This window comes from Schistocerca americana, chromosome 2 (genome assembly GCF_021461395.2).
Source record: "Schistocerca americana isolate TAMUIC-IGC-003095 chromosome 2, iqSchAmer2.1, whole genome shotgun sequence".
Lineage (NCBI taxonomy): Eukaryota > Metazoa > Arthropoda > Insecta > Orthoptera > Acrididae > Schistocerca > Schistocerca americana.
Window position 1 is genome coordinate 127,476,194 of NC_060120.1, and position 26,156 is coordinate 127,502,349.

The 26,156-nt window shown below is 43.1% G+C and overlaps 2 protein-coding genes across 2 annotated transcripts in view; both read left to right on the top strand.

Annotated features, from left to right (window-relative positions):
- The first annotated feature begins 10,120 nt into the window (after positions 1–10,120).
- LOC124593820 lies at positions 10,121–10,528 on the top strand. Its single transcript, XM_047132168.1, has one exon. The coding sequence runs from the start codon at positions 10,121–10,123 to the stop codon at positions 10,526–10,528; it is 408 nt and encodes a 135-aa protein (XP_046988124.1).
- A 7,619-nt stretch (positions 10,529–18,147) lies between these two features.
- Positions 18,148–26,156, top strand: part of LOC124595980 — a 48,077-nt gene continuing 40,068 nt past the window's right edge. The window contains exon 1 of the mRNA XM_047134924.1: positions 18,148–18,345. Within this exon, the coding sequence (XP_046990880.1) occupies positions 18,210–18,345 (136 nt within the window). The 5' untranslated portion in view covers positions 18,148–18,209. The remainder of the gene's footprint in view (positions 18,346–26,156) is intronic.

Below are 26,156 nucleotides of genomic sequence, written 5' to 3' on the forward strand. Positions count from 1 at the left end.
TTCCGCGAAGGTCTCGTGGTAATATTAGTCTCTGTCCCTTCGCCGCTCTTTTTCCCCATGCTCAGTACGGATTCAGGAAGTATCCTCACAGATGAAACAATTCAGCTAGCATTTCTTAAGACTTTTGAATTGTGTGTGTGTGTGTACACAGTGACATGTATACATACGAACAGATCAATGTGACATGTTTAACCACGTTCGAACATTGAACCTGCCTTAGAATGACATACTCCTAGATTTGTTTTACCAAATACTTCACTTTACATAATATAGTGATATCTTTAGAATATTTATTAAAAACAGAAAGGTTGCTTTGCGACTGGCCAAAGACTACCACTAAATACAGGCTTTTCAGAATCAGGAGGCAATTTGTTTTGCAAAAGTGCGAGAAGGGCACCTAACGGTGGAAAAGTATCACAAAGTTCCGTCGCCGAGATACATGTAAGTCATAATGCTTATTTGTCGAGTAGCATTATTACTTTATGTACAAGTTTTAAATGATATGCTTGTATATCCACTCTCAGGTAGAGTCGCTCATTGGTGTGAATATACGACGTAGCCACAATGACAAATTGAAGTGAACCGTGCTGTAGTACGACGGACAGACAAAAAAAAAAGGCTAATCAAACTCTCCACTGGATTCTTCGTCATTAGAACGATCTACGCTACAGTCTAATGAAAATTAGATATGGAGAGCAGGGAGAATGCAGTGTGTATTTGAATGCCTAGCCCTAAAGGCCGCGCGGGATTAGTCGAGCGGTCAGGGCGCTGCAGTCATGGACTGTGCGGCTGGTTCCGGCGGAGGTTCGAGTCCTCCCTCGGGCATGGGTGTGTGTGTTTGTCCTTAGGATAATTTAGTTTAAGTAGTGTGTACGCTTAGGGACTGATGACCTTAGCAGTTTAGTCCCATAAGATTTCACACACACACACACACACAGCCCTAAAGGACGTAACATGTTGTCAGGTCCGGGAATTGTCTTCAGCCAATGGTGGCTGAAACATGGCCGATGACGATGTGATGACGGGAAGCCCCGCTGCCATCCCATGTATATTTTTAAATATGCGTGCAACTTCGTGAAAAACAAGATCCACAAATACAGAAACCAGCATATTTTTGTATAACTTTATTTGTGACAAGAGGTGTTTCGGGGTCTCACCCGTCTTCAGGTGACGTGACACATCATCTCTCCATCAACACAACTTTTTAACGACATTATTTTTAACGCTGCAGCTGTCCTGGACACATTAAATGTTCATTTTCCTACCACGTTTCTTAGGAAAGTTTTCTTGGGTTCTATATTTGAACGTTTAAGATGTCATTTGGGACAGTGCACTCGTGGGAATTAATTTTTTTTCTTCAGCTAGGTTCGTGCGCTTGCCTTTGTAGCGCAGGTGAAGTATTTCTAGGTTGTATTTGAGTCCAACTTCAGCAACACCTAAAGCAAAAGTAGATTCGTTTAGGTTTTCTCAACGTAGAGCATCCGTATGTACAGAATCGTATACTGAAATTTCTTCCTGTTTGGTCTATGTACAAATAACAGTACGTAAACTTAATATTAATTGAAAGTAAATAAACAACTCGGGAACTGTCATAGGCAAACGAATGATTATGCACAGGTCAGCTCCAGCGTTCAAAATGCTGTCGACAAAACAGGTATACAAATATATTACACCAACTGAAGATGTATGAAATCCCGAAGCGCTTCTTGGCGTAAATAAAGCTCCATAAAGTGGCTGGCTGCTGTGTGTTTGCAAGTAATTTAATTCACAGCAACGGAGCTCAACCACCATCAACATGGGTAAATTAATGACAAGTCTTCAATTATACATAAGAGATGTTTCGAACCATCCTATTCGTATATCAACCATGGCATGCTGATTTCTATCAGCTGGATTCACTATTTAAATGAAGAACGGCGAGGCTGCACCGTTCCGAATCACCAAACTGAACACCACGGTCCCAGATTTAAGTTCAGATCCCTCTGCAGTGTATCGCGACCTGATACCAAGCCGCCTTGCGGATGGTGACAGAAGCGGTCGTCTTACGGTCTTCGAGAAGCGTAACACAGCGTTTCGCTGTCTTCCAATCAATAAATCTCTGTAGAAGTACAAGAAGAACGCTACGTATGTTAACGTTATATAGTAATACACCACATTGTAGTGACATGTCAGAAAAGGCAACGGCTAATCCTGTACACAACAATGAAGTCTCGCTAGCAAAGTAGTATTTCATCCCAGTCAATCAGTCAGCAGAAAAAGTCCCTTATTAACGTGAAGCTAATTATGTAATATGTGTAGTTTTTCAGGCTGCGATATGTTGTTGCTGCATTCTTTCCCCAGTAGACTCTCTTGGCGCAGCTTTCCAAGACTGACTATTATCTCTGCAGATCTACTCCAACCTATACCCATTTGAAACTGGTTACTGTGGTCAAACATTGGTCTTGCTCTACAATTTTTACTCCCCCCCCCCCTTTCCAAAAAAATCTTCCCTCCATTACCATCTTCGAAATTCCTGGATGTCTCAGGGAGCGTGCTATCAACTCATCCCTTCCTTTAGTCAAATTTTGTCACAAATGTATTTCCCTCCAAATTCCATTCAGTACCTCATCATAAGTTATCCAATCCATCCATCCAGTCTTCAGCATTCATCTGCAGTATAACACTACAAAAGTTTTTACTCTATTCCTGCCTGAACAATTGGTTGCCCACATTTCACTTTCGTACATGGCTACACTCCAAACAAATTATCCTTAAACGACGTTCTGACACTTTACTTTATACTCTTTGTTAACAAATTTATGCTTTTCACATATGCCTTTCTTGCTGCTGCCAGCCTAATTTTTATATCCTCCCGATCTCGACCATCGTCAGTTATTTTACTGCCTGAAAAGCAGAACTCATCTACAAATTTTAGTGTCTCGTTTCCTAATCTACTTCCCTCGGAATCGCCTTATTTAATTAATTTTGTTGATATTTATTCACCTTATAACCTCTTTTCATGATACTATTCAATTTCATTCAACCGATCTTGCAATTCTGTTGCCGCATGTGACAGAATTGCAGTCCCATCGGCAAGCGTCAATGTTCTTATTTCTTCTTACTGAAATTTAATTCCCGTTACACATTTCTATTTGATTTTATTTGCTGCTTGGACAATGTACATATTCAATAACATCGGCATTACAATCCTCCCTCTATTCCTTCTCAATTACTTTATGCCTGGCAGGGATCTTAACTTCATTTACATCTCATTTCAAAGTTTTAGTTTGTTACTTAGCACTCGCAAATTGATTTCGACTCTGTGTGCGACCTCGTCGTGGGCCAGGAGATGTCTGCTATTACTTCACCGTCTTTCGTCTCAAGTGTTACGAGAACGTGCAGTCGTTGGTAGATCCCAAATCACGGAGTGAACTCACGCTTATGATCAACAGCGTAGAGGAAGATAAAATTTCAGTTGTACAGAATCTCTTGCTGGCCGGAGTGCCCGAGCGGTTCTAGGCGCTTCAGTCTGGAATCGCGGGACCGCTACGGTCGCAGGTTCGAATCCTGCCTCTGGCATGGATGTGCGAGATGTCCTTAGGTTAGTTAGGTTTAAGTAGTTCTAAGTTCTAGGGGACTGATGACCTCAGATGTTAAGTCCCATAGTGCTCAGAGCCATTTGAACCATTTTGAACAGAATCTCTTGAAATGACGTGGGAGCTTACCATCTTGTCATTATACGCAAGGAAACAGTTCAGGGGTACAGGCAGATTCCATATTCTCAGATTTCCGTAAAGTGTTTGGCATAGTGCCCCAACGCAGATTGTTAACGAAGGTACGAGCAGACGGAATGCTTCCCTGATACGTGAATGGTTAGAAGAGTTCTTAAGTAATGGAACCCAGTACGTTGGCCTCTACGGCGAGTGTTCTTCAGACAAGCGTATCGTCAGGAGTGCCCCACGGAAGTGTGGTAGGACCGCTCGTATTCTCTCTGTACACAGATGATCCTACACAACAATCTGCAGCTGTTTTCTGATGTTGCTGTGGAATACGGGGCGATGTCGTCGTTGAGTGATTGCAGGAGGATCCAAGACGACTTACACGGAACTCCTACTTGATATGATGACTGGTAGCTACCTCTAAGTGCAGAAAAATGTGTGTTAATGCTGATGAGTAGGAAAAACAATCCTATAATATTCGAATATAGCGCTGCTTGACATAGTCACGTCTGTTAAATATCCAGGCGTAACGTTGCAAAGCGATATGAAATGGAATGAGCATGTCTGTAGTAGGGAAGGCGAATGCTCTACTCAGGTTTATTGGGAGAATTTTAGGGCAAGTGGTTCATACGTAAGGGAGACCGCATGTAGGGCACCAGTGCGGCCCATTTTTGAGCACTGCTCGAGTGTTTGGCAACCTCATGAGATCGGATTAAAGGAAGACATCGAAGCAGTTCAGAGGCGAGGTGCCAGATTTTTTACCGAGGGGTTCGATCAACACGCAACTACTACGGAGGTGCTTCGTGAACTCAACTGAAGGGGAGACGATCTTCTTTTCGAGGAACACTCTTGAGAAAATTTAGAGAACCGACATTTGAAGCTGACTGCAGAACCATTCTACGGCCGTCAACGTATATTTCGCGTAAAGACCGCGAAGATAAGAGAAATTAGGGCTCATACAGAGGGATATAGCAGTCGTTTTCCTCTCGCTCTATTTCGAGTGGAACAGGAATGGAATTGGCTAGTAGTGGTTCAAGACACCGTCCGCCACGCGCCTTATGGTGGCTTGCGGGGTACGTATGTAGGTGTAAATTAGACAATGAACGAAAAATATAGGTCATAGGCTTTTGAAATCGCTACGTTGAAATCAGACTGAAATAATTTACGGAAACCTTAATCACAACAAAGAGCAGGTGAAAATAACCACACACCTCCAAGTTACTTGACCGCTGCCTACGACGCTGCCAGAGCCCTCTCTCGTTACCGCTGGAAGTAATCCGAGATATTGTACTAATTTGGGCACTAAAGTACCTCTGAATATGTGTATTAACTCACAAAGTAACAAAACAGAAATGTGTATTCCTGTCTCAGGACTGAGCGGTTCTGGATTTCTTCTACTACCTCCTGCAATGTAGATAACGATTTGCAGGTAGGACACACGAAGGAAAGAAAATGAGGATTATATTGTACATTCGGTTGACAAGATCGTCAGATAAGCGGAAGTCAGGGCTGGGGAAAAAAGAGAAAAATAACGGGCTCGAATGTGAATCCTTTGTCTTAACCACTTATGCCACTTGGCTCGGTACGAAAACATAGGAACTTACATTTACAAATACAAATAGGCATTGACAAGGTACTGCACGAATTTTAGCAACAGACGTTGTCTATAATATGACTGAAAATTAACTTCGGACTTAACTATTACTGGCAGTATGTGGAAGACGAGTTGCCCACATGATCAGCTGTCGGCGTTGCTGACCTTTGAAACTGCCACAACAGCTGTGACTCATCTGAGAGAGCTGCACAGTGATGAAGCTAGCTTTCTGTGCCCCGGCCGCGTGTACAAACACAGGAAACGTGCAAACACGAGATAATGGGTTGGACAAGGACTGTCCGCACGCTTCGGTGGCCAGATATAACTCGGAAAAGCAACCTACGGACCGGCACTGAATAAATATCTTCCACTGCTATGCGTATCAGTCTGTCAGGATGAGTTACTTTCTGGACATTTGTTTTATTATGGAGACACGCTCAATTCAACCATACAGTTTCTGCAGTTCAAAATCTTAGAACCATGTTCTGCTAAAGGGACAAATAACTAAGAGCTTGCCGGCCGGAGTGGCCGAGCGGTATAGGCGCTACAGACTGGATCCGCGCGACCGCTACGGTCGCAGGTTCGAATCCTGCCTCGGGCATGGATGTTTGTGATGTCCTTAGGTTAGTTAGGTTTAAATAGTTCTAAGTTATAGGGGACTGATGACCTCAGCAGTTAAGTCCCATAGTGCCCAGAGCCATTTGAACCATTTTTGAAGTAAGAGCTTACGTAACGCAACTCTTTTTTCGCAGCTGCTGCGTCTGTTTTCCTTTTTAATCTGTCGAGCTTGCAATGAAGCCGCCGTGTGGCCACGGGAGCAGGGTGGGAGTGCTACATAATGTGGCGATTGCACGAACACGTCCGCTACTGCTCTGTTAACTGTGTCAAATCTCTGGTACAGACCTGAATGTGAACCACAGTTTCGTTTTGATACGAGTGACGTCAAGTCAAAAAGTGATTCAACCGGTTGTTCACGACCAGTACGACGAGAAACGGACAACTGTAAAAGATCGTGTTGCGTCAGGTTCGGATTTACGCACGGGCTATCAAGGATTCGGCTTATGCGACAGCAGCACAAATGTTTTAAATAAAATATGTCTTCGTTTCATTACTGTGGTGGCTGCCCATCTTACGGTCGTAGACGAAAATATTTTGTGCTTGCGTATATGGCTGAATTTCTCAGCTGGTCTGCATTCAGTCAACATTCACTTCTCAAACCCCAGCGGTTTCTCACCTCAAATTCCCAGTGGCACCCGGTCAAACGAAGGCACCTCATTTGGTAAACTCCATAAGACTTGTAAAATAATAGTCAACGGAATTTTCGCGGTCTGGAGAGAGTTCGGTTTCGCGGATAGTCGAGTTCCCTCATATGATGATTTCAGCCAAAACAGAAGCCACAATTTTTTTATTTATTTGTTTACTTCCCATCGCCAGATACGGTCTCTAGGGCTCATGAAACTGGGCAGTAATGTTTTCAGATATCTTTCTTCGGCAGCAAGATAATGTGGGAAATGCACAAAATGCCTTAAGACCGACAGCGTCTGAAGAGACTTTATTGATGTCACGCGATCACCGTGAGCGATTTAGCGGGAAAAACAGAAGACAAATAAACAACCGCACTTTCTTTAATATAATTTTTGTTGTTGTTGTTGTTGTTGTCGTCGTTGTCTTAAGTCCTAATATGGTTTGATGCAGCTCTCCATGCTGTTCTATCCTGTGCAAGACTCCCCATCTCTGCTTAACTACCGCAGCTTACATACATTTGAACTTGCTTACTGTCTTGAAGCCTTGGTCTCCCTCTAAAACTTTTAGCCCCAACATGTTCTTCCATTGCTAAACTGACAACTCTGTGACGCCCCTGGATGTGTGTTAAAAACCGATCCCTTCTTTTAGTCAAGTCATGCCATAAATTTATTTTTCCTCAGTTCGATACTAACAAGAAATAACTCCATAAATTTATCAAAATCTCTGTTACAGAACTGTGACGTCTGTACTGGGAATTGCTGTGCGACTGTACCAGTCATCGCAGGCGAATAACAACAACGTAAGAGTAAAGTAAATTACCACAATTATGGTTTTTATGTTTTTCCGTGTAATGTGTTCTTATGGGCGGTCTAAAATACAAACTAATTCCAATAAAAATAAAAATAAATTTTAAATGTGGAAGTGCCAAACGCAATTTCTATACCTCAGTCGGTAAAAACGGAAGCCTTATAAGGATCACTTCGTTGTCTGTCTGTGTGTCATGTCAGTTCGACCGTTAAGAACCCCTTTATGTCAGGAACGGGTAGACGTATCAAGCTGAAATTTATGCTACATGCTAATGCAAATTCTTTACAGACGAATGGAAAAACTGGTAGAAACCGAACTCGGGGAAGATCAGTTTGGATTCCGTAGAAATATTGGAACACGTGAGGCAATACTGACCCTACGACCTATCTTAGAAGCTAGATTAAGAAGAGGCAAACCTACGTTTCTAGCATTTGTAGACTTAGAGAAAGCTTTTGACAATGTTGACTGGAATACTCTCTTTCAAATTCTGAAGGTGGCAGGGGTAAAATACAGGGAGCGAAATGCTATTTACAATTTGTACAGAAACGAGATGGCAGTCATAAGAGTCGAGGGACATGAAAGGGAAACAGTGGTTGGGAAGGGAGTGAGACAGGGTTGTAGCCTCTCCCCGATGTTATTCAATCCGTATATTGAGCTAGCAGTAAAGGAAACAAAACGAAAAATTCGGAGAAGGTATTAAAATCCATGGAGAAGAAATAAAAGCTTTGAGGTTTGCCGATGACATTGTAATTCTGTGAGAGACAGCAAAGGATTTGGAAGAGCAGTTGAACGGAATGGACAGTGTCTTGAAAGGAGGCTATATGATTAACATCAACAAAAGCAAAATGAGGATAACGGAATGTAGTCGAGTTAACTCGGGTGATGCTGAGGGAATTAGATTAGGGAATCAGACACTTAAAGTAGTAAAAGAGTTTTGCTATTTGGGGACCAAAATAACTGATGATGGTCGAAGTAGAGAGGATATAAAATGTAGACTGGCAATGGCAAGGAAAGCGTTTCTGAAGAAGAGAAATTTGTTAACATCTAGTATAGATTTACGTGTCAGGAAGTCGTTTATGAGAGTATTTGTATGGAGTGTAGCCATGTATGGAAGTGAAATATGAGCGATAAATAGTTGAGACAAGAAGAGAATAGAAGCTTTCGAAATGTGGTGCTACAGAAGAATGCTGAAGATTGGATGGGAAGATCACATAACTAATGAGGAAGTATTGAATAGAATTGGGGAGAAGAGGAGTTTGTGCCACAACCTGACTAGACGAAGGGATCGGTTGGTAGGACATGTTCTGAGGCATCAAGGGATCACCAATTTAGTACTGGAGGACAGCGTGGAGGGTGAAAATCGTAGAGGGAGACCAAGAGATGAATGCACTAAGCAGATTCGGAAGGATGTAGGCTGCAGTACGCACTGGGAGATGAAGCAGCTTGCACAGGATAGAGTAGCATGGAGAGCTGCATCAAACCAGTCTCAGGACTGAAGACCACAACAACAACAATAACTAAGGTCTATGACCCCTTGGCGATGTAAAGAAATTCAAGCTTCTACGTCAAAGCAATCAAAAGATACGGCCACTTATCTCACATTTTTTATACTCGCAAACTCACCCCCCAAAATCTGTAAGGTACTTCTCATTGATCTAGAAACATGAAATTTGGAAGAAGCGAGGTTTCACTGTACAAGTCATGGAAAAAAATCCTAAACGTGTTAATTAATAATCATATCAAATAAAAAAATTTTTGTGATTTTTTATCCATTTGATTAAATTTTCTCGGTTTAAAACCTACGAACTTTCGGCCGAGCTCTCCTCCGCCATTGTCAAGTGGTGGCTGTCGAATGACTGCTGCTGCCGTCCTTATATAGCCGGGCTGTCTTTAGTGCCGTCAGTGGTACTCGCTCCAGCGCCATATACGGAAAGGTTTTCATTGCGCGCTTGCCGCGCCCGCTTCAGCTTTCGGATGGCAGGGTTCCAAGCTGTGCTTAGCTGCAGGCTGCCGTCTTTATTGAGGGTGTTGTCAGAAACTTTTAACTCGGTCGCTTCTTTTTTAACACTGTCCCAAAAGTCAGTAGTCCGCGTAATAGCAAATGCCTCGGCAAATGCAATACGGAGTCCGTTTTCTTAAGCATGTTCTGCCACCGCTGATTTCTCGGGATACCGTTGGCGAGAACATCTCTCGTGTTCCAGACGGCGCTGGTCAATAGTATGGTACGAAACTCTCCACATCCACACGATATTTATATACTCCTGGCGTTGTGTTGCGCGGCCCCTCCCGCAGGAGGTTCGAGTCCTCCCTCGGGCATTGGTGCGTGTGTTGTTCTTAGCATACGTTAGTTTAAGTAGTGTGTAAGTCTAGGGACCGATGACATCAGCAATTTGGTTCCTTAGGAATTCACACACTTTTTTCTCTGGCGTTCTGAGGCCAACATCGGTTTCACAGGCCTCATTAGCTGTCGAAATTTAGCGGTGCCCTAAAAACCGTATCGATTTTATGCTTCTTTTGAAGCCGGTTAATCTTTCCTGTTAAAGAGTTACAGAAGCAAGATTACGCAAGGAGACTGTGGTGTGTGAAGAACAGTTTGGGCTCATGCCTGGAAGAGGAACGACTGATGCAATACATGCTTTAAGGTGGATAGTGCAGAGACACGGGGAGCTACTAGCCGATCTACATATGGCTTCCATTGATTTGGAGAAAGCATATGACAGAGTCCCAAGGGACGAAATATGGAGAAGCATGAGTGAAGGAAATGCACAGTGGAGCAATGACACAGGTGAGAAATTGTGTGGGCATGACAAAGGAGTTTCCAGTAGAAGTAGGGTTACTTCAAGGGTCTGCGCTTAGTCGCTACCTCTTTGACCTGGTTATGGATGTGCTGGCGAAAGATGTGAAGAAGGAAGCGCCGTGGAATATGATGTTTGCGGATGATGTTGTTCTTTGTGAGCAGAGCATCGATAGACTTGAGGAAAAGCTGGAGGATTGGAGGAAGGCACTAGAAGAAAGAGGGATGAAAATTAGCAGAACAAAGTCAGAATATTTAGCACTGAAGTATGTGCAGATGAGGTCTTGCAAGATCCAGGATGATGAGCTGAAATCGATCTGCAAATTTAAATACCTGGGGTCGTACATACAGAGGGACGGAGACTGGAAAGCGAGATACAACACCGAATAAATTGCGGTTGGAACAACTGGAGGAAAATGAGTGGAGTGTTGTGTGAAAAGACGGTGAGCATTGGGTTGAAAGGGAAAGTGTACAAGTCGGTGGAAAGGCCTGCTACAGGGTGTTTCAAAAATGACCGGTATATTTGAAACGGCAATAAAAACTAAACGAGCAGCGATAGAAATACACCGTTTGTTGCAATATGCTTGGGACAACAGTACATTTTCAGACGGACAAACTTTCGAAATTACAGTAGTTACAATTTTCAACAACAGATGGCGCTGCAAGTGATGTGAAAGATATAGAAGACAACGCAGTCTGTGGGTGCGCCATTCTGTACGTCGTCTTTCTGCTGTAAGCGTGTGCTGCTCACAACGTGCAAGTGTGCTGCAGACAACATGGTTTATTCCTTAGAACAGAGGATTTTTCTGGTGTTGGAATTCCACCGCCTAGAACACAGTGATGTTGCAACAAGACGAAGTTTTCAACGGAGGTTTAATGTAACCAAAGGACCGAAAAGCGATACAATAAAGGATCTGTTTGAAAAATTTCAACGGACTGGGAACGTGACGGATGAACGTGCTGGAAAGGTAGGGCGACCGCGTACGGCAACCACAGAGGGCAACGCGCAGCTAGTGCAGCAGGTGATCCAACAGCGGCCTCGGGTTTCCGTTCGCCGTGTTGCAGCTGCGGTCCAAATGACGCCAACGTCCACGTATCGTCTCATGTGCCGGAGTTTACACCTCTATCCATACAAAATTCAAACGCAGCAACCCCTCAGCGCCGCTACCATTGCTGCACGAGAGACATTCGCTAAGGATATAGTGCACAGGATGCGTGTGGGCAGCATTTGGTTTACTGACGAAGCTTATTTTTACCTGGACGGCTTCGTCAATAAACAGAACTGGCGCATATGGGGAACCGAAAAGCCCCATGTTGCAGTCCCATCGTCCTTGCATCCTCAAAAAGTACTGGTCTGGGCCGCCATTTCTTCCAAAGGAATCATTGGCCCATTTTTCAGATCCTAAACGATTACTGCATCACGCTATCTGGACATTCTTCGTGAATTTGTGGCGGTACAAACTGCCTTAGACGACACTGCGAACACCTCGTGGTTTATGCAAGATGGTGCCCGACCACATCGCACGGCCGACGTCTTTAATTTCCTGAATGAATATTTCGATGATCGTGTGATTGCTTTGGGCTATCCGAAACATACAGGAGGCGGCATGGATTGGCCTCCCTATTCGCCAGACATGAACCCCTGTGACTTCTTTCTGTGGGGACACTTGAAAGACCAGGTGTACCGCCAGAATCCAGAAACAATTGAACAGCTGAAGCAGTACATCTCATCTGCATGTGAAGCCATTCCGCCAGACACGTTGTCAAAGGTTTCGGGTAATTTCATTCAGAGACTACGCCATATTATTGCTACGCATGGTGGATATGTGGAAAATATCGTACTATAGAGTTTCCCAGACCGCAGCGCCATCTGTTGTTGAAAATTGTAACTACTGTAATTTCGAAAGTTTGTCTGCCTGAAAATGTACTGTTGTCCCAAGCATATTGCAACAAACGGTGTATTTCTATCGCTGCTCGTTTAGTTTTTATTGCCGTTTCAAATATACCGGTCATTTTTGAAACACCCTGTATGATATATGGGCCAGAGACATGGCCAATCACAGTAGCCCAGGGAAGGAAGATGGAAGTGGCGGAAATGAGGATGCTGAGGTGGATGTGTGGGGTAACAAGGAAGGACAGGATCAGAAACGAATTTGTTAGAGGAGCTGTGAAAGTGGGACCCATGGGGAAAAACATACAAGACAGCAGACTAAGGTGGTACGGACACTTACAGAGAAAAGGGGAAGAGTATATCGGAAACAGAGTTAAAGATATAAAGAGTGAAGGAGCGAGAAGGAGAGGAAGACCGAAGGTGAGGTGGAAGGATAAGATATCCCGGGACCTAAGGGAGAAAGGATGGAAGAAGGAAGAGGCAATGGAGGAGGAGGAGGAGGAGATTAGTGTTTAACGTCCCGTCGACAACGAGGTCATTAGAGACGGAGCGCAAGCTCGGGTGAGGGAAGGATGGGGAAGGAAATCGGCCGTGCCCTTTCAAAGGAACCATCCCGGCATTTGCCTGAAGCGATTTAGGGAAATCACGGAAAACCTAAATCAGGATGGCCGGAGACGGGATTGAACCGTCGTCCTTCCGCATGCGAGTCCAGTGGAAGAGGCAATGGATAGAGTACTATGGAGGAGAAGAATCCAAAAGAGCAACGCCGACCCTACGTGACGTGGGACAAGGAGACGATAAAGAAGAAGAAGAAGAATCTTTCCTGTTACTGAGCCACAGAACGGCAAGAACGCAAGCTTCTTCGTGCCTTCCTCGGAGGTCTTCTGCTTATGTTTCTTCGGCGAAATCTGGCGGTTGTGTAGTCGTTTTCTTTGAAGACTTCCCGTAAGTAGCTCAGTTTCTTCTCAGTATTCTCTCAGCATCTGAAACGGCTCACGCTCGATGCACCGATGTCCTCAGAACAGAACTTTTCCGCGAAGAGCGGTGACACCTGGTAGCATGCAGATTTCGGTATGTGTGGTGGGTTTCCGATAAACACTGTAGCTGAGACGCCCATTCTCTTTCCAGCGGGCGAGGACGTCTAGAAAAGGCAAGGCACCATCTGTCTCCACTTCCTTCGTGAATCTGATGTTATCCTGGATGCTGTTGATGTGGTTGAAAAATTCTCCCAGCTTTTCACGCCCGTGAGGCTAGACAACGAATGTGACGTCGACGTAACGATAAAAGCAAACTTAGGCTTTGCAGGAGCCGTGTCCAGAGCGATGTTCTCAAAGTACTTCATGAAGAGGTTGGCTGGAACTGGAGCTAATGGGCTTCGCATAGCCACGCCCTCCGTCTGGTTCAAACAATCTCAATCATACAAAAAGTACAATGATGGCAGAGTGTGCTTAAATTTTATCAATATATATCGCCGCGAAACTATGTATTCGTATATTGTTATGCATCTGTCTGTCCGTCTGTTACGAATCAGTTTCCTCCAGAACAGATAGTCGTATGAAGCTGAAATTGATGCAAGGCCGTGTTAAAAGTGAGGGGTGTTTGGAGGGGGCGATAGCCCCCACCGAGGGTTAAAACAAATGATATAGTAAATAAATTGCAGTTGTTTCAAAGAAAATGCCTTTTGTATGCTGCACATCGAAATTTTTATTTTTATTTACGCACCCAGACACGTTTCGCCTATTCACAAGGCATCTTCTGTGGGTGTCCTGAAATATTACGTGATTTGTCCTTTTTATACATAGGTTATGGTTTCAAATGTAGTTATAGATTCAAAAACAGTTCCTTAATGTTTTTTTCTTTTTTTTTTACGAAATAGAAAGGTACTTACAGGTAACAGGTAATTTACTGCATCAAAGCAAACTGATTTTTCTCATCTGGCAACCAGGTGGACATCCTGCAGTTCACTTTCAATTCACTGTCCTGCAGTTCACTTTCAATTCACTGTCTTCATTACACGTCACTGTAACTGCCATCTTTTTAACACAGAGGTTCATTTGTTTTTCTAAGTGTTACCAACTGTTTTGTGTGTGTAACGAAAACAGTGGGCTGAAAGTGAACTGTAAGATGTCAACCTGGTTGCCAGATGAGAAAAAGCAGTTTGTTTGGATGCAATGAATTAGAAGTTACCTGTACGTACCTTTCCATTTCGTAAAAAAAACGTTAAGAAACTGTTTCCAAATCTATAACCTACATTTGAAACCATAACCTATGTGTAAAAAGGACAAATCACGTAATATTTCAGGACACCCACTGAAGATGCCTTGTAAAGAAGGCGGAACGCGTCTGGGTGCGTAAATAAAAATAAAAATTTCGATGTGCAGCATACAAAAGGCATTTTCTTTGAAACAACTGCAATTTATATACAGCTGCTGAGAAAATGGCCACTACAAGAAACGTGTTAATGAAATGGTAATTTATGCTATCTGCGCCAAAGTTAAGCACGCGAATTTGGAGTCTTGTTCAGTTGATTTAGACATTTAATTCAGTATTCTCCAAGCCATCTTACTCTGTGTGACCTGCGATCCCCCTCCTGTTCGAATTGTGGGCGCCACATATTAGCAGGACGTCCCGATCTGTCACAGAAGCACGCTTTACAATTATAATTTTCAAAATATAAATACATTTACATTTGTGAACTGAACCAGCAAAAATATAACTGTCAACAAATTAAGAACTACAGTTTTAAAGGTATCTTATTCTAATCTCAATTTGTTTGCTTTTAATTTGCTTATCAACTCTGTGTCACCAGTAGGCTTATGAGCTTGTTGCTGTGTGTTAACAATTCCATAAAAGAAGTGAAAGCCACACAGTTCAAAAAATTTAAAGCTTTTTGGCTAAATTAAAACACATTTTTGCGATTTTTGATATTTGTAAGTATCAAAACAGCTCAAAACGGTAGTTTTTGAAGGTTTTTTCCCCTTCTGGGCAGTCGCTCCCACTAACATAACTTCATTAATCCGCCCATGAATTGATGTCACATACTAAGGTCTACAGTTCTTTTGCGGGGTAAAACATTCAAGCTTCAAAGTCAGTGCAGTCAAAAGATACGGCCGTTTATGGCACTTATGTTGCGAATTCAGTCATCAAAACCTATAGGGTACTTCCCGTTGACCTAGAATCATGAAATTTGGCAAGAAGCAAGCTTTTACACTAAAATTAATGGTAAAACTCCGAACATTGTTAATTTGTAGTTATAGCACACGGAAAAAATATTTTCTTGTCATTTTACCCGACTGCCTGTTACGGTCCCTTTTTCTCAGGAAGGGGAAGACGTAGATTCGAAGCAGGTTACTATGGTCGATGTGCAGTTCAAAGGGCAGGGCGAGCGTATTCGTTTGTTGGGAAGGAGAAACCGACAGTGCTTTTGCTCTCTTTCGGCCGGTCAGCAATGACAGACTCGATGCGCACACCCTGCAATGTTTCTCAAACGATTTTATGGAAACTATTTGATACAAAAAATCATTTTTGCTTTGCTTATAGCTTTATACAGTATATCAGCTTAATGGTGATGTGCCCATGCTTTCGGTAATGGTCACAGTTATTGTGGTAGGCTGCGCGAAATTCGAAAAAGTTTGCAATCAAATATTGGTGTCACTATGATTTTGCGGTTGGTGCACATATTACATAATATGTTGCTGCGTATGAAATTTAGCTAAAATATTGAATTTTTCTTTAGACTTCGCTGGAGGACTCTATCTGTCATGGATTGCGAGAAAACTGATCTGATGTAGCACACTCATTTGCTATCGCGCCGCGCCAGCGATAAAGCCAGAATGAAATATCCGCAACATTCCTCGTAGTTCAAAAATGGTTTGAGATATCGCAATGAGATGTTGATGAAGGATAACACGCAAAGAGGAGAGTATTTTGCCGTATGGTTACTAAGCAAAACTTCATTATCCATCGTGTTATTCCGCTGACTACAGGCTTTTTCTGTGAAAGAATATAATTTTTAAGGGCTATCCATAGCTAGTTAAGCGAGAAATGCCGAGTGTTTTGGAACAACGTAAGTGAAGACATTACACGTTTATTTTTCTACCGAGGATGTGGCCTTTCTTCCTCAGTTCCTCACTTAAAAAACATAATAAACCACTGTTTGAGAATTTTCTCGCAATTATGGCTGCACAACATGTTAGTGAGGTGACAAAGTGTAAATTCTGCTGTGTTTTGGCGAAAGAAGCAGATTTTAACATGGTTACAAGAGAAACGTGTACGTTTTACTCGTAATTCGCCACTCATAACGCTTCTGTAAAAGTTACAAATGTTGAACAAACCTGGCGAAAATAAATGGCTACTTTTGTTGCATTTTCAGCGGAATTCTTTTTAGATACTAACGTAAGCAGAAGTGGCACCTTTTTGAACGGTCGTCGTGCGGAAAATGTGAGGGCAGGCTTCAATTTAGAACAACACTCTCGCTCCAGGGCTCGGCGTTTCCCCTGCAGCGGTTGCCCGCAACCCCCACGTGTAGCGCTTTCCCCACGGGTGCCCTGTTGATTGCTCGTCTACCCGCCATATTGTTCTGCGCTGACTCTATAGAATCGAAATTTATGTCACATACTGATGCATACGGCGCCTTGTCAGTACAAAAAATTTAATCTACGTTAATGTAATCAAATGATACAGCCATTTATGTCCTGTATTTTGTTTATCTGCCAGTACCGATATCGATAACAGGCAAAAATCGTCGAAAATCTCGATTCCCGGGATGGATATTTTACATAATTAAATTGTATGGAACCCTCGGCTCCGTACGCTTAAAGCGTTAAAGTGTCATCAGTGCATTGAAGTGTCGCCAGATGTGACGTTACGCAGAGAGATTTGATTCCGACGGGACGGCTGTAGGCCGGTGCGAATGTTTGTTGGGCGACCAACAGTTGGCAGTTACTGCCCTTTGGACTGTCGCCAGCCGAGCTGCAGTGGACGAGGCGCTGGAGAGAGGGGTGGCTGGGTTTTCCCCGGGCGGAAAGAGGCGACCACGTGCGCGTTCCGGCAGCGTGGTCGCGCCTTGGGATGAGCTAAGATGGAGGAGTCCTGCCGCTTGAAATATTGCCACTTAGCATAATATCACGGAAGATGCGTAAAATGCCTTACACGCATGCTAGGAAAAAACTAATGGCAGCTTTGGAACCTTCTCAATGAGACAAGCTGATTGAAAATTGAACGATGTTTGTAACTACAACAATTAAAAAATTATTACCATTTCTTGTATTATTTTTTATAAAAATTGTAACAATTAAGCCCATTACGTTATTTACACTTAGGAGACACTAACTGAAAGCGGGTGATACCAGCAATCATATGAGCAGATCACTTTTCAAGTTAAAGTAGTATACAAAATGTTATTAACAGTTTAGTTAATTTTACGTAAATAGTGCCATAACTATGAAATCCTCCACAGATACACAAATTTCTGATTCTATCAGCATGAGTAGCTCCTTTAATTATCCAACTAGTTTCATTGCATATTCATTTATATTCGTGAGTTATAAAATAAGTTGGTGTTTCGACTAGAGGGCTGGATGTGGCGAAATGTGTTTAAGGCTTATTTGAAATTATTTAAACAATGCATAAAATGTTTTATTGAGAGGTCGTAAAGTGACGGCAAAATTTAAAGAATGAATTTACGTAAAATTATTGTGTAAATTGTGAATGGTGATCAGGGAATTAAGGCCTTTATTACGCTGAAAAAAACTTTGTCGAACGTCTTTTATAAAAGGCGTTTTGTAAAAGCTTTGATAGTGTAGTTTATGACATATTTCATAAAAGTTTGTGCTTGAATTTTGGCAGGGTAATAAAAATAAGGGGTCAAGACTGTTCGCTCGGCTTGGAGTCCGGAATCCCTGCGGCAGTAACAAATCTCGCCTGTGGTGGAGGTAGTTAGCGAAGGCGGAGCTGCGCAACAGGTGTCGGGACGCGATTCGCCGGTTCCCGGTACGGGGTGGTGTCGCTGGCGTCGCCAGTTCGGCGAACCGCCGGATCTCGCGCCACGCGTGAACGCACGGGGTGCTTCTCGTCGGCAGACGGTGTCCGGGCCATCAGTCCACCGTGAGTCGCGACAGGGTTTGCAGCGCAGCTCAAGGACACCTCAGCGACAGCTCGACTCCCAGCGCCCTCTCCGCCATGCGCACCACTCCTCCAGGCCGTCGTGTGGCGCCCTCTGACAACGCAGCCAGAGGCACCGGCCGCGGCGGGAATCGGTTGCGCCGGCTGCAGTCCCCCTCTGCCGTGCAGCGGAAGAGGGTGCTCGGGCAAAGAGGTGAGTCTGCGGCGCGGCTTTTTGCACGCTATACTTCGTTACTCTCTACTGACGAGGGCAAAGTAGGTGACTAGCGCTGCCGATACGCAAGCGACACAAACTTTTAAGTTTCTGTACTATGACGCATTACACTGTAATAGTTTTCGACGGATCATGTAAAAGTTAGGTTCGAACTTCTGTGTAGAAGATACGATAGAACTGCCCTACAATACCGTCACAAGTTTTATTAAACTTCATTTTAAGATGGCTGACAATGTTACTTAAGACTGTACTACAGGCCTTGCGAAATACGTAGTTACTGTCTTCTGATTTTGCTTTCTCCCACTCATTTCCCTTATTAAATACGTTCGTAGTCCCCCTCTGCTACGTTGACTGTCGCGATAAAAAAATATTGAGCGTGTAGCGCAACTGATAACAAGCATCATTAGATAGTGCCAGACGGCGTCTCATGTTGATAACGGCGCACCCATGCTGCTTCGCCCGGCAACAGCTCCACGTTGTGAAATCAGGTGCCATCTTGCCGCAGTGCTGCCAACGTGACTGCTGCCTTGGTGGGCAGACTGGGCCGCGCGGTGTATTTGCGCTGCTCGTTGCGGGCATTTGGACAATATTAGTTGCTTCTAAAAAAGTACTCCGTCCGCGTATCGAAATTTCTTTTGCTCGAGATAGGTACGGAATTGTTCTAGATGTACTCTGCCCGGAGTGAGTGTTTGCCGTTGTACTAGTGGTACCGCCGCACGATTTAAAAAGACGAACCGCCTGTTCTGTCACTAGAATTAGACTTCAAATTTTATAAACACGACTTGTGCTTAAGAATTCTTGGCTCATGGACATGATACTAATAGTGATCTGTTCGTCGTATTTAAGTCTCTACTCGTTAATCTGTGTAGTCGATTTGTTTACATATTAAAGTGACGTTCCGATGTTGCAGCTAAATAGTATTAAAGAGGCAAAGTGTTATTAGCTGCTTTTCAGTTAATTATCCTCCAAAGTAGTCGTTACAGTACTTTTCATGTGGTTATTTGATTTAAAAAGAACTGGTGGGTTCCGTACGTAGCTAGTTTGGTAGCAAATGAATAATCCGCAGCTATTTCACTGTCACGTCTTAAAATATGCAAACATAAATTTTGTAACGTGCTTTCTATAAATATAGTTAATGCTGGCTGACACGTTAGAAATTGGGCTAATCGGTGTCTTCTTTGGTACAGTTTACAAAAATGATATAACCTATTAGCAGATTGTCCTCTCAAATAGTTCCAGGATCATATTGTACCGAGCTGTATTCTAATTTTGAATGTATTCTAAGGTATTTGCATAAATAGTCGTTAGCGACTACTTAATATGATTGGATTGCCTCTGCTTAGAAAGTATCGTGCCTGGCATAAACCTACCATCAGAGTTACCATAACAGGGCACAATTACGAACAGACATAATGCCAGGAAATAGTTGCTGTAAAATAGATCGTATGCTGAGCGTGTTAATGTCAAAACTAAGCTCTATTTCCTGTAATTGTCTAATAATAGTAATACATGCAGAACTAGTTCCGTTTCCTTTTTCAGTACGGTATTTAACTGAAAATAATGTAAGCTGCACTTTGATTCGTTGCCTTATCCTTCACTAACCTATTTTCAGTGTAATTACCACTCTCGTGTGCATGATACACCATGAATACAGCGTACATGTGGAGTGCAGTTCACGTTAGTTGTGGCTATACCGGCTACATTTGGGAACCGTGATTGTGGAACAATAAAGTACTTCAGTTTTCTGCTACTTTTGCTTCATGTTTAATATCTTGCAACGCTTTTAGATCATATCTTTCTAGTCCCCAGGCGTTCATACATACAGAAAAACAGTTAAAATGTCTTTAATATACCTTCCTGTTGTTACCACCTTTAGTGGTGGGAGGATGTGGGGGCAGTGGTTGGCGAGATATTGATAGCCAATAAATTGATTTTCCAAAATACCATAGAGGAATAAACTGCGTTGTTTTCTGCAGAGGATTGTCTTCTGTTTCTTGGCATTGCTTACTGAACAGAGGGCTTAGTTTTGACACATTAAATGTATTTTACTTATTTTTTATTGCCTCCGCGAATTTAGGTTCGCCACTGACACTGGAGGTAACCAGTAAAGTTTGGTAGGATATATTGATCTCTCTCTCTCTCTCTCTCTCTCTCTCTCTCTCTCTCTCTCTCTCTCTCTCTCTGTGTGTGTGTGTGTGTGTGTGTGTGTGTGTGTGTGTGTGTGTGTAGTGCTATAAACCGTATACCTGTTCGTATACCTGTTGCCATAACGGGTCGACAGAAGCGTCAGATCCCACGCGTCGGCTTTGACCCGTGACGTAAGGGTGTTGTCGTGTGACGTCATGACGGCGCGGAGTTTGGTTTGTGTGGCGTTTGATGTTGTGGTTTGTTGTGCTCTCTGGTGGTATGTTCAGGGTTTTCGTTTATGTTGATATTGGTATCGGGAGATGTTTTTGAGCTATATGGGTCAAGGGAAGTTTGATCCTAGTTTATGGGATCGGGAGGTGCTGTTGAGCTATATAGATCAAGGAAATGTCCGATTCCAGAAGATATTGTTTAGTGATATTTGGGGAGTTTGGTGATGTCGGTTTTTTCGTCATTTAGTGTGGTTTTGTATGGGGGTGGGTGTCTAAATTTGTTTGTATTTAGTTTGCCCCCCACCTAAAAACACCCCATTTCCCGCGCTTGCCCCGTTAGTGTCATTAGGGTTTTTGTGGAAAGTGTGTATGTTTTTCGATGTATTTTCGTCCTCGTCATGTGTACGTACCGACTTCATATGCGCCATATTGGAATCGTGGCTTATGGTCGTTTCCACCATATTTGTGAAGTCATGGGTCAAAGCAGACGGGCGGGATCGGACGCTTCCGTATTTCCGCCATAACTGTCTCCCTGTCGCAGACCGCCTTATGTAATGTCCTTTGAGTGTGGTAAAGTTTAAGGTGAAAAATAATAGCCCTTTGTTAACCCAGAACGAATTTGATGCATTTTATAGGGATGGTAGGCAATCAAAACATCTTAACTGCAGCTGTCTGTAAAGGTTCGTAATCTCTGTAACTGATAACGCCATAACCAGAGAATTGAAAGTGCATACGTTTTTCTAATCTGCCAATAACTAGGCTTCTACTAGACGTTTTACACACGCGCGCGCACACACACACACACACACACACAGCAACTTTCTGCGTCGGTTTATTTTTAAAAAACGTTGTTCATCTGCAAAATTTAATGAATGGACTTTAGGTTTTCATTGCCTACCATAGATAACCACTGAACAATGAACTTAAAATTTCAAGGAATAGAGGGAAAATACTGTAAGGCACACAATCGTACTGGGGTGTGTACAGCAGTTTAACGTTCGGATTGACGGGTATAAATCAATACAGAGACTTGGGATGTCAGCAAATCAGAAGACAGAATGAGAAAAATGAAATTGGTTCAGTAGCGGACAGTTAACAATCGACTTTTAAGTCGCACGCTAGACGACTTGATTTTACAAAGTTCAGAACATAGTCTGCGTAGTAATGAGACAGTAAATGTGCTTCGGTAGAACAGCACTGAACAACGGTTTAATCTCTAAGGGCTCGCCGCAAAGGTCTGGCAGAGCATGATTTGGCAACTAGGCTAGACACGCAGTGGTGAAATAAGTGTGAGTCGGTCTTGTTATCGGCCATCAGTGACGCCTCGCTGTGGTGATAACGGACCGTGAGGCGGCAACGCGTATCGGGGCAGACGCTGCGCTCGCATTGCTTTGCTTCGATGCTGTGTGTGTGTGTGTGTGTGTGTGTGTGTGTGTGTGTGTGTGTGTGTGTGTGAGCTGCAGAGGTCACGGCCAGAGTGTTCGTCAAACGCAGTTTCTGCTTATGTCTGTATATTTCAGTCATGCCTTCTCCAGCTGCTGCTCAAGGCATCAACTCGACGGCTGCCAGCGACTTGCTTGTTGACATTGCGTGTCGTGTAGCAGAGGATGCTGGGAAGGCAGCACAAATTGTCTGGTGTATGAGCGGAATAGTTAAAAATGTGTAAACGTTACATTTATGTGATTTACTGACGCAATTCCAGGATAATAAGGGAGAGTTAACCCTTTTGTTTTCCACACTGATTCCGTCTTTACATTCGGCGTTTAATTGCAAGCTGTCTGCAATACTACTCAAAAACGGAATTTGACTAACGTCCCCCATTAAACAGCTTAAAAGTAACGTTTCCGTCAATGCGAAGCGTGCAAAATGCTACACAACATACCTGCGTCCTGGGAGTTGACAGACCAGCCCGTGATTCTACAGTTTGACGTAGACGCCAAACAGCGTATTTCTCTGAAGTAAAGACCAGCGACTGTCAAATACTCTCGGAAAAAGCATTTCGTTTGAGACGGTGATTTACTTGTAATTTCTGTTGACACAATCACGTTGTACGAAGCAGCGATTTTGTCAACAAACAAAATTACAGTAGAAAATATACCAGCATCGACTTGAAGCGAAGTCAGAGATTTGGGATTTGTTATTCACTTACCCCTTCATTAACTGAGGTATTAAACATAGAAGAGGATGTACCCGCTGAAAATGAAATACGAGCGAAACTTGTGTAATTAAAAACCCATCATTCGAGAAGGGAATATTCGCATCAACAACTTAGATGGTAGCATACTCTTCAGGCGTACAAGACGTTTTCATCAAAGCGTTACTTCTAATCTGCAGAAAAATGTTAGGTATCTTTTAATTAGCAGAGAATCACTGCTTTAGGCAGTTCCTAAATGAAGGGCAGTAGTGTACTACGTGATTAGGTCTCTACAGTGCTTAGTCAAGTACGGATTTGCGTTTCATTGGCTTGTGTGAGCCAACTTGGATGTTTTCGGTGTGCAGTTTAGTGCAAAATACCTACAGGTCGACTTGAATTATTAAAAGGTGCATGAAGTTTCGCCAGATTTGTCCTACAGTGCTACAGGACTGTTAGCTGCATTTACACGGCGTGCTTTACATTTGCTATTATCATTGAAGTAGGCCACACAGTAAGACGTGATTCATAGGAAACATAATGTGAACGCATCTCCGAGCACGCAGCGTTAAAAGCAGGAAAGCCCGTGTCACAGCTTTTGTTCTTGATGTCTAGATATACAAAATTACTTCCTCGCAGTGCTCCTATGTTCACAGCATTCTCTACGCGAATCATTTCTTAAAGTACGCTACCGGTAGTGCGTACCTTGTAATAAAGTATGTGTAGGTTAGAGCGTCTGCCTTCAATGTGGTGATACTGCCAAATAGATAACGGTATTCTCATCACGTCGCGATCTATAGCTCTTTAAATCAAATGTCACTGGACATCCCAATAAACATAACAAAACTATTGTATTGTTATTCGGATGCTGCCAAAGAGAAATCTTCTGGAGTGATTAGTGTCGTCTGCAGTATGGTAAATAACTTTGACGTTGAATTGCTACCGTCGGTTCTTGCATTAGCGATTTAAAGTTATGTAAATCTTAATTTTTGAGTTCTCAGAGGAAAGACCTAGCTTGCCTGGTCGGTTGGAGGACGTCTAGGAAGGCGGTAAGTTCTGTCTGGACGATAAGGATCTGCTAGCACGTTCTCTCTTCAGAGAAAGTAACTTGCTTACTGAAGAAATAGCGCCTCTGTTAAAAAAAATTAACTCACATTATGCCACTGCGTGGTGGGATATTTTGGAAAAATTGGTTATAAAATGCCATTATCCGAAGCAAGATTAGGAAAGTAAAATTTTCCTTACACGAAATTTAATGTCTTTCTTCGGCGGCTCCAATTCTTTGCCATACTGCAGAGTAAATGTCTGGCATTCGATCTCGTTCTTTCCACTGTTCCCCTGTTCACATGAAAAACAGTTGCACCTTGGTTCTGAGTTCACGTCAAACTGTAGGCCCCCTGCAGCTGACAGGTTATCAGTTCGAAGGATGCAGGGTAATTGCGTACCGACTCTAGGTACGCCTATTAAAGCTCTACTACGCTGCAACAAACGTTCGGGTTGTCAGCTAAAATTCTTAGTGTCATGGAAAATGAGCGTACGCTTGAAAACATTACTTTTCGTATTGCAGCTGGGTATATTGAAGACTCACGGACTGGTAAATTTTAGTACTGCTACCATCTTTGGAACCTGAGTTTACAGGGACATGAGCAATAAGCAGTTAAGTGACTCATTGGATACATTCGTAGTGTGTATTAAAAGATACGAAAGCCCACCAAAATACAGGTGACATACGGTTAACTGAGATGGGTGAAAATAATTTGTACAGAAAGAGTACAGAGTGTATCTATCTCGAAATTTGTAAGATTGCTGGGTATTCTGTCACTTCAGACAGAATGAGGTCGTCGATCATAGTATTGATCTCGAAGTCTCCGGTTTTGGAAGTTCGGTAGCGAAGGTCGGTGTAGTCCGTATCGTGGATTCGTCTGTTATTTATGCACTGATCACAGGAATGGATAGAAGACAGTTCTGTTTTTGTAGTGGCATATGCTGCTTAGAGATAGTCACGGAGTAGAAAATCGGGTTTAAATTATGTTTCTAATCAGTGAAACATTGAACGTGTTAAAACTAAAATGTTCAGCTCAATTATTAATAATCGCTTTACTTCGCCTAAACAGTTTAAGTGCGTGTAATTAATGCATACACAAGCGACCTTAACTGCTAAAGCGGATAAATGTTGTGCGCAAGACGAATCTCATTACTGCAGGAATCAGGTATGCCAGACGAAGAAAATCACTATTTCCTAAATTGTGGTAGTTTTTCCCGTTCCCTTGCTGTTAGTATAAGATTGGTGTACACACAACATCCTCTAATCGCCTCAGTAAGCTTCCACCCGGAGCAAAATAAATTGCCGAGGCTTTGGTAAGTCTTCCGTGGTCGTGTCAAGATTGTTCAAGATTCACGCATGCATCTGTACAAACGGGTGTAATGGCTCTGTAATGCAGTGTATTTGTTGTTTCTGTGAATTGCAATCCCAGTATCGGCACATCTCAGACGAATCTTAGGAGGGGCACAACTTCTGTTAAGAACTAGTTACACACTAGCAGTGACTGCCAGAAGTAAAAATAAAATTTTCGGAGATCGAATACTGGCTTCTGAAAGGCAAGAAGTACAGCACGACCAATTGACATGCCATGTTAAAGCCGACCTTCAGGTTGGTGACGTCTGCACCCTCATGTACACGCAGTAGCAGCACAGTCATGTATCTTGCTGTTACACACAAGCTGTAACTGCTCACGTTTGTGCGGTGTTGCAGACATCTAGAAGTGACAGGTTAGCTGCGTTTAGTAAAAGCCAACTACGAGGGCCTGGCGTACTGCCTTTCAGCCACGAAGAACGGTTGAAGTCCCCCTCGCTCGTCTTCGTATAGGCCAGTCCTATGACTCGTGGCATCTTGCTCCGGCGAGAGGACCCTCCTGTGTGTGGTGCTTGTGGCGTTCAGATCACTGTGCGCCAAATTTTGGTAGGCTGTATTTTCGAACAAGAGGGCAGCGGCTAGCTGCCCTCTACTTCAAGTGACGTTCAAACGAATGTAGTGAGGTTTCTACAGTTTCATAATTTGTCTCCGAAAGTTTTAGGGAGATGTTCTTAATATGTTGAGTGTGACTGGCTTATTCATATTTCTTTTCAGTTAAATTTCCCTGTACCTTTCTTTCAGCTCTTGTATGACTCTATACCTGTTGTAATACCGAGCGTAGCACTTTCCGCCCTTCCTTAGTTGTCTTCAGGCGTGTAGCTCATCGGGAGTTACATGGAGTGCCTGGCTGCCGTTTTATAGATTTTTCTCCTCCCTGTGTGTGTGTACA

What these genes read in the sequence shown, in the direction of transcription:
- LOC124593820 (XM_047132168.1), top strand. Translation starts at nt 10,121, where the DNA reads ATGACACAGGTGAGAAATTGTGTGGGCATGACAAAGGAGTTTCCAGTA.